The sequence below is a fragment of the Triturus cristatus genome, chromosome 9 (genome assembly GCF_964204655.1).
Source record: "Triturus cristatus chromosome 9, aTriCri1.1, whole genome shotgun sequence".
In the NCBI taxonomy this organism is placed as follows: domain Eukaryota; kingdom Metazoa; phylum Chordata; class Amphibia; order Caudata; family Salamandridae; genus Triturus; species Triturus cristatus.
This window is the reverse complement of record NC_140592.1, coordinates 393,463,649-393,482,597: the sequence shown is the minus strand read 5'-3', so window position 1 is coordinate 393,482,597 and position 18,949 is coordinate 393,463,649. Positions and strand designations below refer to the sequence as shown.

Sequence of the window (18,949 nt, the reverse complement as noted above, 5' to 3'; positions counted from 1 at the left end):
TGGCATGATCCACCAGCAGAATACAGGATACAGGAGGCCATGATGCCCAGCAGCCTCAAGGTCAATCTTACTAAAACCCGGGATAGAGGCTGAAAATTGGATATCATAGCCTGAATATCCCGGATTCGCTGCTCGGGACGATAAACCTGAAACTGTGCTGTATCCAGAATTGCTCCAATAAAAAGGAGCTTCTGAGAGGGAATCAGGTGCCACTCCGGCATGTTGATAGTGAACCCAGCAAGTGCAGGAGATCCGCCGTAGTCTGGAGGTGGGAGACGACAACCTGGGGTGAGCCCGCCTTCAACAGCCAGTCGTCGAGATAGAGAAAGACTGAAACCTCTGATCTGCGTAGATGAGCCGTGACCACCGCCATCACTTTCGTGAACACCCAAGGGGCGCTGGTAAGGCCAAAGGGTAGAACGTTAAACTGAAAATGCTTGTGGCCTACCATGAACCGTATGTAAAGCCTGTGGACTGTCAGGACGGGATATGGAAGTAAGCTTCCTGCAAGTCCAACGCTACCATCCAGTCTCCAGGGTCAAGGGCAGACAGGACCTGAGCCAATGAGACATTTTGAACTTCTCCTTCCTGAGGAAGCGGTTTACATCCCTGAGATCCAAGATAGGACACAGGCCTTCTTGGGCACCAGGAAGTAGTGGGAGTAACAACCACAAACTACTTCTGGGACAGGGACTCATTCAATAGCTCCCTTGGCCAAGTGAGACGTAACTTGGGGTGGTCTCGAAGGGGAGGGAGTAGCTCCTTTGGACTATCTGCAAAACTCATCTGTCCGATGTGATGTTGTGCCAGTGGGGGAGGTGATGGCGGATCCTGACGCCCACTGGCAACTTGTGGCCCTTAAAGGTCGGCCCTCAGACCCACAGCGTTGGGTCCCACGTCCCCATCTACGCAGAGGCTGGGTAGCTTGCGCCTGCCTGTGGCCCTGGTTGGAACGTGGTGGGGCACCCCTTCCTTAGCCACGAAAGGGGCAAATGGCAGACTGCATAGGACAAGAGGTGGCAGTAAGGCCCAAGGATCTGGCCATAGCTCTAGAATCCTTAAAGCGCTCGAACTCACTGTCCACCTTGTCGCCAAATAGGCAACGGCCATCAAACGGCATGTCCAAAAGAGTCGAATGGACATCCCCAGAAAAGCCAGTGGATCTCATCCAGTCGTAGCGCCTTAAGGCTACTGACGTAGAAATTGTTCTACACAGCGAGTCGGCTGTGTTCAGCCCACATCGAATGGCGAGCTTTACTCCGTCTTTTCCCTCCGTGACCGCAAGGGAGTGTGTGGTCCAGGCCTCCTCCGGGCACTATGGCAGCACTTGCGCAACCGTGTCCCACACAGAGTGGGTGTAACGGTCCAAGAGACATGCGGTGTTCACCGACTGCAGTTCTAAGCTGGCGGAAGAAAAACATCTTCCCAAGATGGTCCAGCTTCTTGGATTCCCTACCTGGGGGAGCAGAAGGGAACGCGTCTTTGGATGTTGAGGCTTGGGCCACCAAGCTCTCGGTGGTAGGGTGTTGGGAGAGGAAAATAACGTTGCCCTGGGCCGGGCGGAGGCGTCGGGCAATCATTCGATCCACAGGAGCCCCTGTGCTGGGCCTGGACTAAGTACCCAGAAGGATGTCTGTGAGGGCCTCATTGAAAGGCAGCAGGGGCTCTGAAGAGGCCGCTGCCGGCTGAAGCAGCTCAGTCAGGAGATTATTCCTGACTGCCACCATAGGTAGCTCAAGGCCCAAGGCCTCAGCCACCCTACGCAACACCACAGCGTAGGAGGCTCACTCCTCCATAGCCACGGTAGGAGGAGAAAGCATGCCAAGGTCTGGGGAGGTATTGAGACCACTAGCCTCACCCAACTCTTCTCTCCAGTCTGGTTCTTCAAGTTGGTCTGCCAAAGGGTCAACGGACCTCTTCGATTCTTCCTCACACTCCTCTGGCTGCCACTCAGGGCTATAGGTAACACCTGTGTAGAACAGTGGTACAAAAGTACTGGTCGGTGCCGGTACCGCCGTCAGTCGACGCTGGTCCGGTTCCGTGTCCAAGTAGAGGGGAAGGCTGCGGTCGTTGCCGGCCCGGGACACAAGCGGCATCGATAGTGGCTGAGGCGTCGTCAAAGGTATCGGTGACGAAGGAGGCGTCGTGAGGTCGACAGGCATCGATCCAAATCCAGGCCTGGATGCCTAGCAGCCCTGCGGCGCCGTGGCCGGAGCCGCCGGCATCGAAGGCCTAGAGCCCCCAGCAGAGTCTGCGGGGCCTGAAGGCACGTCGGCGGAGTCGAGCTGCCCAAAGATGGACTGGGGAGCTTTCTAAAATGCACGAAGCTGGGCTGGGGACTTTTCGGCTCCCATGAAAGGAGGGAAGGTCGGAGCCATCCCAGCAAGCTCCGTGGGCGGAGCTGAAAAACGACTACCTTCCGCGTCCCGCATCGTGTCGGCCAGGGAAAAGGTGAAGAGCGACTGTGCTTCTTTGCCTTCTTCTTGTGCCTCGACTTACCCAAAGACAAAAAGACTTTGATGAGGAGTGATGGTGGGTCCCCCGCGACGAGTCTCGCGACCTCCCTCTCGACTGGGACTTCGAGCGGCACGGAGCTGACTGCCGGGCCTCCAAAAGCTATTGGGACTACTCCTGTAAAGACTTCGGGTTCATTGCCCGACAGTCTGAGCACAACTTCAGGTCGTGGTCCCGCTCAAGGCACCAGAGGCACTCAAGGTTCAAGTCTGTGACCGATATCAACTTGTGACAGGAGTCACAAGGTTTGAAGCCAGTCCGACGATAGGACATTCCTACGTGCACCAGAAGTCGAACGACTCGAAAAATATATCACCAAAAGTCAAAAAAGTGTTAGTCAAAAAGTGACTAAGAGTACCGCTGTCTCTGGATCTGCGCTGGCTGGTGCGGAAAAAGGAAGAACTGACGTTAGCGAGCTGGGGCGACGTCCAAGTAGATACCGCAACGTCATTCCGGCTATCACAAGATCGACGGAGAACACTGAGTCGACTGATGCCACCTACCGACACGGAGGGGTACTGCCGAAGAAAAATTCTCCAGATCCAGACGGACACCTGGGGGTAATTCTATGGGAAGGAATGTATAACTAATAGTCTCTTTCAGAAAGAAAATACAAAAAAACAGACATAAGGCAGCAGGGGTAGGACCCCACTTGGGGACAAAAACGTGGTTTAAAAAATATATAAATACAACAAGGAGGAGAAGGGACCAAGAGCGCAGCAAGGTCCAGCATACATGTTCCAAACCAATACCAAGTCTTATAGGTATGCAGTTCCTGTAGAAAGAGAAGTACCCGTGCTGATTAAAAGTATGGGTGCCAGAGGCAGAGGCAATGATCTCTGGTGGCTGATTTAATGTGAGGTCGACATGTTTCTTGCCTTATCTTAGTCAAATTAATGATCTGCGGCAATTAATCAGGATCAATGTGGAAAGCTAATTAATCAAAGCATCTACACAGTGCCAGGACCCAGAAGTGTCATCACCGTGGTCCAGGCAAACAATTAGAGCTACTGATTTTTATTTACAGTAAAACCCTGGATAGGCTTATCCGATTTGGCGCCTGACGAGTACGACTTGTTAGGACAAGAAAGAATACACAGCAAAAGGCATGAAAAACAATGATCAGTAAATAGCCTTAAGACAAACTGTTATAATCTGGAAAGCATGCACATGGGGCATGCTGATCACTGTGCAGAGTATATCACAATCATGAGTGAACCAGCCAACTGGAAAAGCAGTGTGAGACATTGCAAAAGTAAAAATATGTTAGTTGCTAAGTGAGACCATCGATCGCACTGCTTACCCAGTCCGGGTTCTGTGTGCTTTTCTTCAATGGTGTTAGGAGCAGCGCGCGAAGGTAGAGAAAGGTTCAAATAGAATGGGGCACTCCACATTAGGTAACCGTGGAGGAGGACATCCTCAACTATCACGGGTGAGATTACTGAGGCAGTATTTACTTACATTGTTCATGCAGAACTCCTGCAACGACCTACTCAGACTCCAAAACCTCAGTAACGAGGGTCTGCAGCGGGCTGCCACTTTTGCTCTCTCCTGAGTGTGGGTCACATACCGGTGCATCATCGGCACGTCATAAGCGTGCGTGGTTGCCAAGAAACAGGGGTCTCAGTGGGTTACGTTATGGAGAGCCATGTTTGGTACAGGCAACTCCGTAAGGTTGCTGGAGTATGTGTCATCTGGTAGTGTGATCGTGTTCCTCACAATAGGAGGATGAAAGCAGATTCCTAACAAAGGACTGCTCATTCCAATGATCTCTAGAGGAAAGTGGAGACCAGGGTGTTTATAAGCGCGGAGTGCAGATTCGTAGTTATAATACAGAGGGCATCGCACCTGCGAGCAGATCAGATTGCCTCAAAGAGGTGGCGAGCTGGAATCATTGGAGAAAAATGTATTGACAAGATAAGGAACACTATTAATGGTCCAGCGTAAATCGTCTGCCGTGTCTAAGATTTATGCAGTGGGCACTTATCTTCGTGCTGATTCTCTGGCATCTCACATTACTACGAGGTTTTGTGAGGCGGGTTTTAACTGGGCACGTTGTCATGTCTATATATTGTTTTTCGCAGAGATCATTGCCTGAGCCAGTGGCACCCATACTTTTAATCAGACAAGTTGACACGCAGAATAAAAAGTCTTTAGTCCTGTACCCTACCTGATCTTTTTAGTCACGTACCACTTTCCATTTAACACCAGCAAGCATCTACACCTAGGGCCCAATACAGGGAGTCCGCCGGTGCCAAGAAAGGATAGGTGTGAGGTAACCAGGCTATTAGTTTTGCAGGATGTAAAGCCTGCACAAGCAAATAGGTCCACAATTATCTACTCAAGGAAACCAAGCACTCCATTGTGGTCCTCGACCCTCTCAGGGTAGTGAAGCAGAGCAGAGTAAGGCCTACTCATGGGAGGTTATGTAGGTTAGCAAACACCATTTGCTGGCACGCAACAATGACACTCAAATGATTGATCAGTCTGTGCTTTTCCTTTGAAAAAGTAAATTTATTACACACACACAGAAACAAACACACAGACACACATCTACTACTACTACTACTACTACACAGCAATTTACAAACAAATCCATAAGGTTGGTGGAAATAGCTGATGAAATTATGATTTCACATTTGATCTATAATGGGTCATGACACCCATAAATCACAGTGCCTTCAAACTATAGCAGGTAGTACCTTACCATACGGAGGGTGTCACGTTAAATAAGGCAGGCCTATTAGCTGTGTCAGGGTAGCGACATTAGAAGACCAAGAATCACATACTAACAAACCATCTCTCACTGAAATCAGCAACCATGTTTTTCATGCAATCATTACTGTTAATAAAGCATTGCAATGTTTCGGAAGAAAATCCATGCACTATACAGCTTTAAAAAAGCAATCTTAAACCAACATAAAATGTATTTCTTTTTCTTAAACTACTTTAGGCCACAAAACATTCAGCCAAAGGACCAACCACCAGAGGTCCCTGCATTCCCAGGCTATAGAACAAACAGTGCTAGCCTTAGGAGTGTTTAAGACGGATGTAAAACCTGGGTATAATGGATTTCATGTCCCTGCAAACCTAGATGATTTATTTACTTGAACGAGGCCTAGGCCACGTGCCCGTTTGCTTTTGTTTCTGCTCATCCCGGATGCATGTCCCCAACATCCAGGCACTCCTTATGCTGGGGACTGTCCAGAGAACTCACTTCCAGTTGCCCTAGCCGGCTTCCTGCCCGGCCGACACTCCTTGTTGCCAGTGCGGGACCCAGTAGCTGTGTTCTCTCTGCCTGCTCTGTGCGGGCAAGGGTGCTTGTGCGGTTGTGGCTGCCCTACTACCCCAGACACAGGTACGGGAAGCTGGTGCTAGTCCATTGTGACGGGGTGGGGGATTGGGAGGTGCAATGACACTTCCCCTTTCTTCTGTTGTTTCAGTGGCCCAGGGATGAGGTCCCAACCCCACTTGTACGTACACCACCCCGGATGATCGGCAGGGGGCCTCATGCACGCTCTCTTTCGGTTCATAAATAATGATTCTTGCGCCAACCCATGGGCAATGGCCCACCTCGGGGTATCAAAGGAAAACAGCGGCAGTACCCCCGGTGCCAGTTTCTTCATTTTGGGCATGCTGAAATAGACAAAACTTCCAAAGGGCATAACTCTGGCCCTGTTGGACTGATTCGTATTTTCTTGGCTTATTTTTCTTCTGGTGGCGTGCCCTATCCACCTGGAGACTTTGCAGCAGTCCTCCTGGCCTCTGAAGTGGCATACTTTGCTGGGAGCTGGTTTCACTGGCTCATAGGACCAGTTTTTCTCCTTTGCTTGGTCTCTAGTTCTCCTCGCCTTCTGCTGGGGCACAGAAGTTCAGGTCTTCTGCCATCTGGTCATTGGGGGATGTAAGTAACCAATCTCACTGATCCAGGAGAGAGACACTGGTCCTGGGGTCAGCAGCAGACAGATTCCTTAGTTCATTAGGGCAGCAGAGGGCTTGTCATTCCTGCTGTCCAGGGTGTTGCCGCCATCCAATGACGGTGTCCAACTCTCTCTTTCCCTGGTGCAAGAGCTTTTAAGTGGGGGTGGAAAGTCCTAGATGCCAGGCATCCAGGGCCAATTCTGGGGTACTATATCAGCCATCAATCCCAGTCCCCAGCCTCCTACACAGCATGCTGGGATAATCCAATTTGGCGCGGTCAAGTGGTTTCTGTACACATCTCCTCTGGGGCCTCAGCTCCACCACTAGCTGACATTACTGCCAGGGACTTTCCCACCAAAACTTTAAAGGGGAGCTACCTCCTGTGTTGTATCTAGATGTCTGGGCTTTCTCCTTTGTTCAGTGGGCCTGGGTTGTCCCATCCCTGGTACAGTGTAACTGCTAATTACCAGATGCAGATTTTACTCCCTGCCCCTTCCTCCTAATAAGTCGAGTGAAGCACTGTTAATTGCTCCTTTTGTGTGGGGAGGCCTTTGTTGCCTCTGCTGGGAAGTAAAGTAATTAACTTGGACCAGTGGGCTGACAAAAGGCCCAGAATCTGATCTGGAGCTGAGCCAGAGAAATATGACAAATCTGGACGACCAATAAGGTGTACATGTAGGTTCTTGGGGCTTGCATATTCAAACAACGCATCCATGTTTCACACCAGTTGGATACCTCACTTGACTTTGTAGGCCTAAGGAAAGCAAACCTGCACTTGAAGACAAACTTCCCTGATGTGTATAATACAGTGATGCTGCAAATAACCCAGTAAACCCTACTGACCGTACCTACGAGTGCTTAATAATATTATAAGGCCTATACTAGGTCAACACTAACCTTGCAGAGTCCCCTCTGCACACAGCTACCTGTGACCAGTTACTGGACTGGGCACGGCAGTGGTCTCACAGGCATAACCGATACTCGAGTTCACATGCAACTAGCCCAGCGCTCCTTACCCTATCTGCACCGCAGTGAGCTTATCTAAAAAAGCAGACACGGGCGGTAACGCCCAGTCCAATTATTATGCAAATACAGCAGGAGTGACTCAAGTAGTTAAACTCACCCACAGTAAATGTCTAAAATTGGGTGATCAAAGCAAAACACCTAGGCGTATTAAAAGGGCAAAACCAATTTCACTGCAATCGATCATTGGCAAACTCTTTCCCTCCAACTCCAGGCCAAGGAGGAGTTTGTCTCCCATCAGAGGGACAAAAAAATAAATAAGAAAAAACAATTAAAAAGAGCAACTGAGGCAGAGAGGCCCATGACTGCCTAGTGATGTATACATAAGTCACAAGGACATCCTGTGGGCACCCTTTCATCATGTATATAAGTCAGTGGGGCAGCTAAAGGGTTAATGCAAGGTTCTAATAAAGACCTGAGCTAACCAAGAGGGTTGAGACAGACTTGCTACTGGGTCAGTACTGACCTTGCTACAAGTGAATTTATGGATCTAGGTGAAAATTGGGTTTCATCCTATAGTGTACAAGCAGCCAATGAAAATGTCTTTGGTGCCATGGTCACTTTTGCAGAGAAAAGAGTTGTAGAAGAACTCTTGAGTCTATTTAGGATTGTCATTGGTGAAGATCTAATGGTAAACCCACTCAACTGTACAGAACACCTCAAAAGTTTCGAGAGGTGGCCACACTGGAGAATATTTTCATAGTGCCTATTCTAGTTCGAAAAGCAAAAAGTAAAGAGTGGATCAAAAAAGAACACCATTCCATAGAGTTCACATGAGTATAGGTCACTCCCACCAATTTCTCTTGCATGTTATCGTTTCCTACTTACCCCAATCAAACTTACAAAAAACACAAACCTGCTCATATATTTCAATGGCTTTTTGGTACTGCTCCAGCTGAGCTGCGTAGGTGGCCACTTTCAATAAACACTTGTTGGCAGAGCTGCAAATTCACAAAACAAAAATACATCATCTTTCGGCTGCTGATGCATAATGCAAACAAAAAGGTAGAGCCAAGCAGGAGTACTCAGACTGTTAAACATACAGTGCAGCACTCTTTGATCCTCCTCGCAGCTATCAGAAACATGCTACCTTCCAGGCTGGGTCATGATTGCTAACTACCTCTTCAGCATAACATGAACAAAGGAACCTCTCTTGCTCGTCCACCACACACCACTTGAGCATATGGCAGTCTCTACCTCATTTCTGGCTGATCATTTTGAACATTACTAACCAACCTTCTATCTCCATGAATTAGACTCTAAGCAGTTCTGTAATTGTCAACTATTTTGTTTGACAGCAATCGCCTATCTTAACACAAACCTCTCCGAAGTAAATCATTCAAAGGTGCAGTCCATACACGCAACGGAATATGGAACTTGTGCACTTATCAGATCTTATTTTAGTGGCAATTTAAACATCACTGCCACAATGGACTCAAGCTTCCACCTGTGTTTCTGTCTACTTTTCAGTCAAAAGGAGCACCCTGTATATCAGATTGCAGTATCATACATATTGTGCAAATTTATAGTGACAGTTTTTTTACATCACTACATTTACAAGCAAGAACAACAACTAAACATTTCACTTTTCTCAGTAAATATGGTTATTTATATAGCTTAAAAATTACATAAGTAAAACATATTAAAACAGGTTATTCTGATTATTAAGTGTGTTGAATATGCATACTAAATAGGTGATAGAGGACCCCAAATGGGAATGAGACTCAGTATTTTAATCAGACCATTACTAGTTGTCTGGAAATGGCACCAGGAATCTAACGCTCATAAACGAAGGGCAAACGCTTCTGTCCTTTGAAGTCAAGGGCCTAGGTGAGACCAGTCCTTCCTTCACTATGGATAGGTCTTTGTTTTACATGCTCACTGGTTGAATTTAAGTGCAAGAACTCACCCAATTAAGAAAAGTTTAAACTTGAAACGCAGGATCTGTAGGTCAGCTGCTATCGACTATCAGCTGTGGTTTATGCATCACCAATAGGAGTACAGGCAGGGATTATTATTTAGCCGGCTAAAATTTTAAAGAAACTATTATAGTCTTGTCCTCAAATGGAAAACCATAAAAAAGAATTCCACTACATGCGTCATTGGAGGGAAAAAAATTACATGGTGGAAACATTTAGTAAAAAACCTGTGGTGTTCTGTCAAGGTAAAATAAGACCTAAAGCATCTGCAGATCAAGAACTGTATTTTAGTTTTGGGCAGACTCACTTTAGATCAAGACTAGTCACCTGTCAGCAGAGAGAAATGCTAAGGACTATTGGAGCTAATGAATCTGAAGATTTAATTCAAAGTCCTTACAGGGTTCCTAAGTAAACATTACTGAGAGGCACCCTCCCTATCTGAATGGTTGCTCTTCTTTTCATATTTTCTGATTATAGTTGGTGATTTAAACTGGCATGTCTATGACTGCCCACGGTGTTCAGTTTCCTTTTTGGCCCTTTTGTTTGGCGATTGGACAAGAGGAAACATGCAGTATCACCCAGTTATCCCTTATTATGACGTTGGGAGCTCAGAAAAGGAGATATCATGGTGCAATAAAAAACAACAACAAAAAGGTAATACGGTATCATTACTTCCCCAGGTGGTTTTAACATACTGGAATACAGAAGCTGGCGGAATGAAGATGTGAGTGGGGATGATATTTCCATCACATTTCACAGAAAAGAAAATACATTATTTTAAAGCAGGTAAAAGGCAAAATAAAATAATCAAAAAAAGCTGAAGACAACTATGCACTCTTTAAAGCAGGCTGGCAATTCTAAGAATAGACAGAAATCCATAAACCTAGTGTTTCAGTCTCTGAAGTGAAGAGGCTAATGTTTTTTTCTAGACCCGTTAATTATTCATGCACTTCTTTTCTAGCTATGCGTATTAGGATGGAAACAAAGTGAGAGATGAATGTTAAGTGGCACTGTATGTTTCAGTACTCTGTTTTGGTGCGGTGTGCTCAAATAGGACAAATGGAAAACAAAGCATTTATTACCTGTTGGATTCTTCTCCCTTGTAGTAGTCGGCTGCCTGTTCATAATGAGCAATTGCCTAGACGAGATGAACAGAAAGACTAAATGAGAATACTGAGAAACTGGTCCACGAGTTCATGCCAAAAGGTGTTTAAAGAGTTGAACAATGATTGAAAAAAGTGTTTAAGCGGATTAATTACTCCTATGACATACAGGCCATTAGACTGCCTCCAGAAAGTAAATGCTAATGAATTAGCAAGCCTGATTAGTAGCCCATTACAGCTATTTTAAATGTAATAATTGAAAATCAGGAAATACACTTTAATGCACATCTGGCGAGTTCTTCTTTAATAACAGATTGGCAAGCTGCCACACGAGCAACCCTTAAAGAAATAAAGTGCAACTCACCCACAAGTACAGTGCTGGCATCCTTTATTTACTGATACGCCTTAAATGTATTGCCTATTTTCAGGCAAGGAAACCCTGGTGAAAACTTTTACACAGCATTATTAAAACACATGCACTTGATATAATAGGCTTATAGCCTATATACTGCATGGATACGCAGGCAATAAGTTGGAGAGCGTTACATTTCAAATGCTTTCTTCCCGCCTTGATACCATCAATCCTAAGATTTTCATTGCTGAAGTAGAGAAGGCAAGTAAACAGGGGCCAAGTATCAGCTGTGGTTCGATTTAAGACACCAATACTAGAAAACTGTAGTTACGGCTAAAAAGATTTTAAGCATTCACACGTACTGAATTAATACCAGATTCAATTACGAAAATCACAGAAGGGCAGGATAAGATGCAGCTAATTGAAACATATTACTGTGACCCTACATACTCACTCTAGACTCTGCTATGGCCTAAATGACTACTGGAGTAGTGCTTCATGGAACTTTGGCATTTCAACCATGCTGCTGCTTGCATATGTACAGGAGAGGCATTTCGGCCAACACTGATGCCATACCCATAATACAAGTTGTGTGAAGTGCAGACTGTGAGCACTTACTCTGACGGATATGTGCAATCCAGTGAGCAATTAATTACATTTTCTAAAAAAGCACAATGAGGTTTTTTTCCCCCCAAGCCCATCAAAAAGATACATTTCAGCACCAGAGAAGATGGATCTGAAAAGAGTCTATGGTAATCTTTTGAATTATGTCCATCAGAACTTTCAGAATTATATTAAGAATGCTTCTTAAATGTACGACTTTGAAAAAGTTAAGATCAGGTTCTTAGAATAAGTGTGGATTTCGCACATGTACCTTACAGACATGGTCAACCAAAGTCATTTTTCATAACCAAACAATTTCAAACTTGTGGATAAATTCAAAACAATTAATAGTGAGCCTATGAGGATACATGTTGAGTTACAAGGCTGGTGCTGCTCTGCACCGAGTGAACACAGATTTCAAACTTGGCTTTCTTCTGTACCTTAATATGGCTGCGACATGCTTTTGATTACAGAAATTTGAGGCCAAAGGGCCCTACAAGTATCAGATTTGGCAACAACAAATGGGGCTTAAACAAGTGTGGATACATTCCCTTCTAACACAAATTGCTTAATTGCTCCGGCATGACAGCATACATTACTATAGTGGAGGTTACTCTATTTGGCTGAACATGTCTGTAAAGTTTTCCGACATGCCTGGATTCCCAAGATGTGTATGCTCAAGAGTCTAGTTCTAAATAAAATGAAACACGTTTGTAGTTAGTCCTTCATAACAAGTGACGGATGGACTAAGAACTTAAATGCCTTGTTAACAGAAAGGGCATGAAAGTTAGTTAGCAAGCCATTTTTGTTACACTGTTTGGCTAACACCATCAACCTTTAACTCTTCTACATTTTGAAAAGGGGAAAAAGACAGATTCCATAAAATGTCATTTAAAAAAACATTTTTTTTCAATTAATGGCTGCCAATCCCCACAGGCAAAACAACTAGTATTTCTTGATCCTGTTCGCTGCACACAGAACTGATGGATAAGAAATAGAAAGATCACAATTGTTTAGGGGTACCTGAAGAGAGCACCATGGCATATATTTGTGACCGTATTGAGGTTATTATCGGCCAGATTGCAGGCCCGTCAAAGCAAGTGTGTTCCAAACAGGGAAACTTTATTTTGAAGTACTCAATGCTATGCCATTGGTGCTTCAATTAATAGCACCTGTGACGTTCTGATGTAGACTATGGAGTCCATTGAGATTCTCCGTGTGGAGTGCTGAACTAGGGGCAGTGTGGCGTGAAGTTCTAAGCTGATGGATCACAGCTCCAAAACACTTATGCAAAATTGCCTTTCCAGTGTTGTCCAGCGGCAATGAATTGGGAAACCCAGAAGGTAGACACCCTTGCTCTTTAAGGATGCATCAACTATCAGAACCAATCGAGCACTGTCAAATAGAGAGGGAATTTGACATACACTGAGCACCTAGCCACCAAGAAATGGCCGGTTGTAGACACCTTGTTACCTCAAAATTAGTTCTACTACTTGCCTTCCATTTTTTGCCACCAATAGCCCACTTTCTCCCAGACAGGCCTCATGAATAGCCTGAAATAAGTAAACATTAGTATGGAGATAGACATTGTCCCCCACAAAGATCTGCAGTGCCTTAAACATGCAGGATGTTTTCTTTTAATCAGGGTGAACTAGAGATCAGGTATACTTGATACCATTTTCAAACACCATTGGACCTTTCAACAGTCTAAGGTCCAGGTATAGGACACAGGGATCACTCAAGCAAATAAGGAGCACTGAACTAAACACTTTTTGAATATAATTTGTGCCAGCTTGAGACAAAGGGGCATCTCTTAGAACTGGTACTATTGCTCCCTTATCATAAAACAGAAAAACTATTGTTAACAGACTAGTGGCCGCACAGTATCTCAGTCGGGCATATTAAAGCCTTGGCTTCAAGATTTCTGACACAAATCGGAGTATGTATTCTATTTGATCACCAGTAGTGTAGGAGTAATCTAAATTTCATTATGTAAGTATGTTTGGTTGCAAGTGGTTTTAGTATTAGACTTTTTGTAGCCTGAATAAATCATTAACTAATTAGGTACCAGTAATGGGATTTTTATGTGTGCTGTCTGGCTCAAGCATGTGCATTGAGTTAATTAACACTACAGTGTCTTGTTAGACTCCACAGTATCCCTTTACATCTGTTCAGCTGTGGGGGTGTTGGCTAGACATTGATTTAGTGTGTTATGTATTGTCTTCGAGGAGACTTATTTTTGAGGAGTGGAGTGCTGCAGTGAGCTCCAGCTATATAATGTGTATCAGCTATGTTGCTTGTGTGTGCATTGTTTTGAATAAATGTGTTCTGCTGGAGGCTGATTGTTTATTATTAAGAATGGTATGGGTGGGAGCGCGTGGTAATATCTCATTAAACGTAATAAGGGTTAGTAACATTGAGCGAACAAGAATTTGGGGGGAAATGTGGGTCCTAATCTTTGCAAATGGTAGAGGCAATTCCAGGACCTCAACCACCCTTCTCAACCCTACCTCAGTCCTTAGAAAGAATTGCACAGAGCTGATTAGGAGTAACTACATCAGAAGTGTCGAAATCATTTAACCTCTGAATGCCAAACAATGGAACCTCTCTAGAGACTGAAAAAGAACAAAGTGAATCACCTTTATCTACAATTAGAAGAGGAAGGCTCTTAATCCAGGAAAACCGTGGTGGAAATCTTAACAAAACCACCCCATATTTTCTAAAAAAAAGGTGTCGGAGATTGCTCCATAGCCTGTGTCGGTATCAAAGCACTAAGTGAAGCAGATGGCGGGGATTTCAACGTCAGACATTCAGATGAGGCTGACCAACATCAGAAAAGAGCCTGCTGGCAGAGGCAGAGTCTTGAAGTTAAGACACTATGTTTGGAGCCTCTAAGTTAATTCTAAAGGTTCTGGTTCTACTGCTGCTTCAGTCACTGATACAGTGCAATTTTAAGGAGGACATTTTCTTCCTATGAGTCAGTTCCTAGTCCGCAAATGTGCTGAAAAGCTTCTTACAAGATAGCATGTGCATACAAAAATAGTAAAAAAAGAGTAACCTTTTGCTTCACTGGGAATTAGTAGTGTCATAACAAAAGAATGGAATTGCCCGTGTTTGCAGAGTTCAGCATGATGTATCATCCTGAGGGGAATGCTGTTTTTTCTATGGAACGGAGCAGGGGTAGCATTGATATTTTGAGAGGATGATTAAGAATAGTTTAGCATTTTGGGAAATGTAAGAAAGTTGCTCTTTCTGTATGATCACCCCCTAAAGTTTTGGACTGAATGCTGACCAGCCCTCAGTGCATGTGATCCGACTCCTCAATTGTGTATGTGCCATTGCCTAATCCCAGGTTGGTATATTTAACTTACCTACAAGTCCCTAGTATAGGGTACATTAGTAAGTTAAAGGTCACTAGTGGACTGCAGCACTTCTTGTGCCACCACTACAGTGACCAGGTGAAAACATGGCTCTAGGTCTGTCTAGTTGAGTCGTTTTAAACTGCCCACGAGACATGGTAAAATAAACACTTGTGTTGAATCAAAACCTTCCTTTTCAATATTTGGAAGTCACCCATAGAGAAGGCCTTAGTGGCCAACAAGGCAGGGTAAAAAATATTAAAGAGAAGGACATGCTTCCTTTATGTTTGACATGTCCAGACAGTGAAAACTTGAAACTGTCGTTTTCACTGTAGCAAGACTGGTGGTCCCATTGGTTAACATGGAGGCGTGCTAGCACATACAATAAGTGCCACCTTCTATTTGGAATGCTGCATGGTATCAAATTGATCATTACGTTAAACCAGACTTATTGTGTCGGATTTAAAGTAACTTAATATAAAAAGGACTTTAGAAAGTCACCAGCCTGCATGTGCAAAGTACCCAGCTGACCAGTAACTACTGGACCTGCCCTGGACACCCTTGGTGTAGCCATGAGACCGAGTCCTAGCCCCTAAGTGGTGCATCCCATGTCCTGGACCTTTGGCTGGTGCCTGAGTGTACTCAATTTCTCCCGACAACTGCAATTTGCAAGCTGAAGGGAAAAGAGAACTGTTACTGGGCACAGAGTCCGAAGCTCATAGACTACAGCTATTGCCAGTTGTTTGGTAACCTTGAACGTCTACACCAAGATTTCAAACTGCTGGACTTTGCCTGTCCATCGACAGAGACCAACACCAGCTTCAAGCTGCAGATGACCTTGCCAACCTCACAGTCGATGAGGAAAAAGCCCCAGAAAAGATACTTAGGGGTCTATTAGGACGGTGGGCGGATGGCTGCCGCTGGTCCGGCGGTGCAACTGCCGGTGGTCATCCACCCGCCATCGAAACCCGGAAAACCGCCGGTCCGATTAGCATCTGGTCCCGACCGCCGCGGTGTGATTTTCCGCCCGCCACTTTTCCGCCGGTTGCAGTCCGCCCGCTTGCTTGGTGGGCGGAGCTGGACCACTGCAATTGTTGCGGATCATGGCCAAGCACCGCCGGCATGATTATGATGCCGGCGGTTGCCAGCCTTTCCGCTGCGGTGGAACCGCCATGGAAAGGCATGCGGAGAATTTCTCTGAGGGCCCATTGCGGGCCCCCAATGTGTTGGGGGGGGGGGGGTGTGGGTGCACGGGGGTACCCATGGTAACCCCCTACATGTCCCTGTACCAGGTGGCAGGCACTGTGCAGTGCCTGCCACGCAGTGCAGTGACATGCATGACATGCTCCTTTTCACACTGCGGCGGTGCTGCTGGCAGCAGCAACCGCCGCAATGTTCATCGCCAGAATCCGACCGCCGCGTCGGATTTAGACTGCGGAGCATCCTAATTGGACCGGCGGTTATGCCGCGGTCCTTGCGGGCGGCCTTTTCCCGCTACAATGGCGGTCGGGGAGATTTTCCGACCGCCATCCTAATAGACACCCAATTGTGAAGGTAAAATCTTGAGTGGAACAAACCGGGCTCTGCTCCTGACCCAGAATTCATCGCTGTCAGCCTGAAGCTTAGACTTTGCCAGTTACCATCATGTTCGAAGCTCACAGACTACAGCTACCAGGGACTTAGTTAAGGTTTGATTTAAAGAACCTCAACTGGACCCGATACGGACTTGTGACATTACTAACTAGGTGACGTCTCACAAGCATCCCAGTTAATAATCTACTTTTCTCAAAGGTAGAAAATCTGGTCTCCTTATGTGAATTTGGTTTTTCAAAAAAGTAATTTAAGGAAGTTGGTGAGCAGTTTGCTCTTCAGGTAGTGATGGGGTTACCGTGCAGCACCCTGGAGTGGTGCAGTTCAGTCATGTGAATACTAAGCCAAGTACGTTATCTGGATACCCACACACCCTGAGAGTCAGCATTGCACAGCAATTCGGCGAATATCTAATCTATAGAGGCTGAAATGTTTGCAACTTTTGTTGCTAGTATTAAGGAAGGCCAGCCAATGGAGTGTAGTTCAGCTTGGGAATGCCACCATGGACTACTGCAGGTTTGTTCTGATCCAGAGAGCACTATCCTGAAATGACAATGTTAAAAGACTGCAATTATAGGCACCAGATTGATGCAGGTGTGTTTGAAGAGGAGGCTTCGGTGTCTGGCTGTTTTTTGTACAATTGACAGAGTGGACGAAAGAGGTACAGGCGTTCGGAGGGGATTGTGTGATCCTAAAGGCCACATCCAATAAAAATTGAGAATATTTCTTTCAGATTTCCTCTTCTAAGGAAGTAAACAATTAGACAGATAACCTTCTGCAGTGAGGCTAGATTTCAAACATACTCACCTTCTCAATATCCACCAATTCAGTCTCATAGATCTCTGCTATCGTGATGTGGTGCTTGGCTGCGATTGTGAACCGACCCTGTAGGTTGAAGAACAGAAAGTGACTGCAATGCAGTTCTCAGTGGAGCACTACTTATGCAGTTCTCAGTGGAGCACTACTCAATCAGCCAAGGCTGAAAACAATGGATCCAGGCACCAGAGGATTGTGTCCTGGGATAAAGAAGAATAACAAAAGCAAGAACTTAAAAGAAAACCAAAAAGGGAGGAAAAACACACAATGGAAGACCAATGGAAAAAATTTGACAAGTAAAAAAGAAAAAAAACCACTATTTGGCATTTCCAAGAAACTTCCTTTGTGCACCTGCTCCTGGGCCCTAAAACCTGCAGAACCAGGACCTGAGGATAAAGAAGCTTTCAATACCATTTTCTTCAGGTACATGTTGTCCTGTACTACGCAGGACAACATGGGCCATACGAACACCACTACAAACAGTCTAACACATTGATTGGGCAAAGCATTACACTGGGGGCTATAGAAAGAAAGTGTTTCCACAATTCTAAGTGAAGGAGAACCGTTACACTATATAGTAAAGGTTTTGAATAAGCACTCCACGTTGTCGGAAGACAGATCAGTGGACGCATGCTTCAGTGCCAGGAAGCTTGTCAAGTTCATCATCTTGATATTGACCAAGAGGCCATGCTCAGCTCCATTGCTGTATGAGGTTAATGTAAATAACGAGAAGCCTGTAGCCCCAGGATTCTCTAAGAAGCTCTGTCAGCCCTGGAACCCTGTCCCATTTAGCTTGGAAGGAAGAAATACTCTTCCATAAACATCCAGCTATGTAAGTTATAGGCAGGTATGCCAACTACAGCGAGGAGACAATAGTAGGACAGCTAAAAGAGATGCAGTATGTATTTTGAAGAGGATTCAATTCTTTTCACATTCTACACATGAACAAGAACCTTACATTCTGCATATAACCTCCCACAGTCTCCTATAATCAAGCTCAATAAAGGTCTCCTTGACATTAAAGTCTGTTGTGGGTGACCAATTTCCCCCACATTTTATGGGGAAATAAACTGCTAGGAGATGCATTCACTGGCAGCCAGACTGACTAAAATGCCTGAATATTACTATTATAGTAATGATTGTGTAAACCAGTTGTTCTATACTTTAAAAAAAAACTCCATCATCCTTTAGTTCCAATTTAGAGTGAGCCCAATTATAGTGATGAAGGGAAGTCTAATCCATTTAATACCAATGAAAACCCTTCAAGTCCTTTGCCACTACTATTACCTAGCATTCATGGCTGTCTTTTTGTCTGTATTCTGAGATGTATACTCTGAGAATTATTGCACAATGATCAAAGTGTGTAAATTGACACTTTCCACTAAACTCCACTGTGATGCAGGACACAGTCACTATCTATCCCACCATGCTTCTGATTCACAGTTAATTAACTTGCTTATAACACAGTGAATGTATGTGGTAATCTCAGAGCGTGACTAAGAGGTTTTCTAGATCCCTAATTTTACAAATAGAAACACCAAATGACGGTTCTACACAAATCTACTCACCATGTCTGTGTAGATCTCAATGGCTCGGATTAAGCAGTTGATGGCCTCTGTAAATAAAAGAACAATTATACAAAGTCAGACAAGCAAAGGATATCTTGGAAACGAAAATTACAAAAAATGTGGTCTATGTTTCAATGAAGGAATCTTTTCAAATAGAATTTGTAAGCACATGTGTAGAATG

General features: G+C 45.0%; 1 protein-coding gene across 1 annotated transcript in view; it reads right to left on the bottom strand.

Moving 5' to 3' along the window:
* Positions 1 to 18,949, bottom strand: part of NAPA (NSF attachment protein alpha) — a 348,255-nt gene that overhangs the window by 122,119 nt on the left and 207,187 nt on the right. The window contains exons 4-7 of the mRNA XM_085625252.1: positions 18,769 to 18,815; positions 17,192 to 17,269; positions 10,460 to 10,515; positions 8,315 to 8,399 (exon numbers count right to left, since the gene is read on the bottom strand). Coding sequence (XP_085481378.1) covers positions 8,315 to 8,399; positions 10,460 to 10,515; positions 17,192 to 17,269; positions 18,769 to 18,815 — 266 coding nt within the window. The remainder of the gene's footprint in view (positions 1 to 8,314; positions 8,400 to 10,459; positions 10,516 to 17,191; positions 17,270 to 18,768; positions 18,816 to 18,949) is intronic.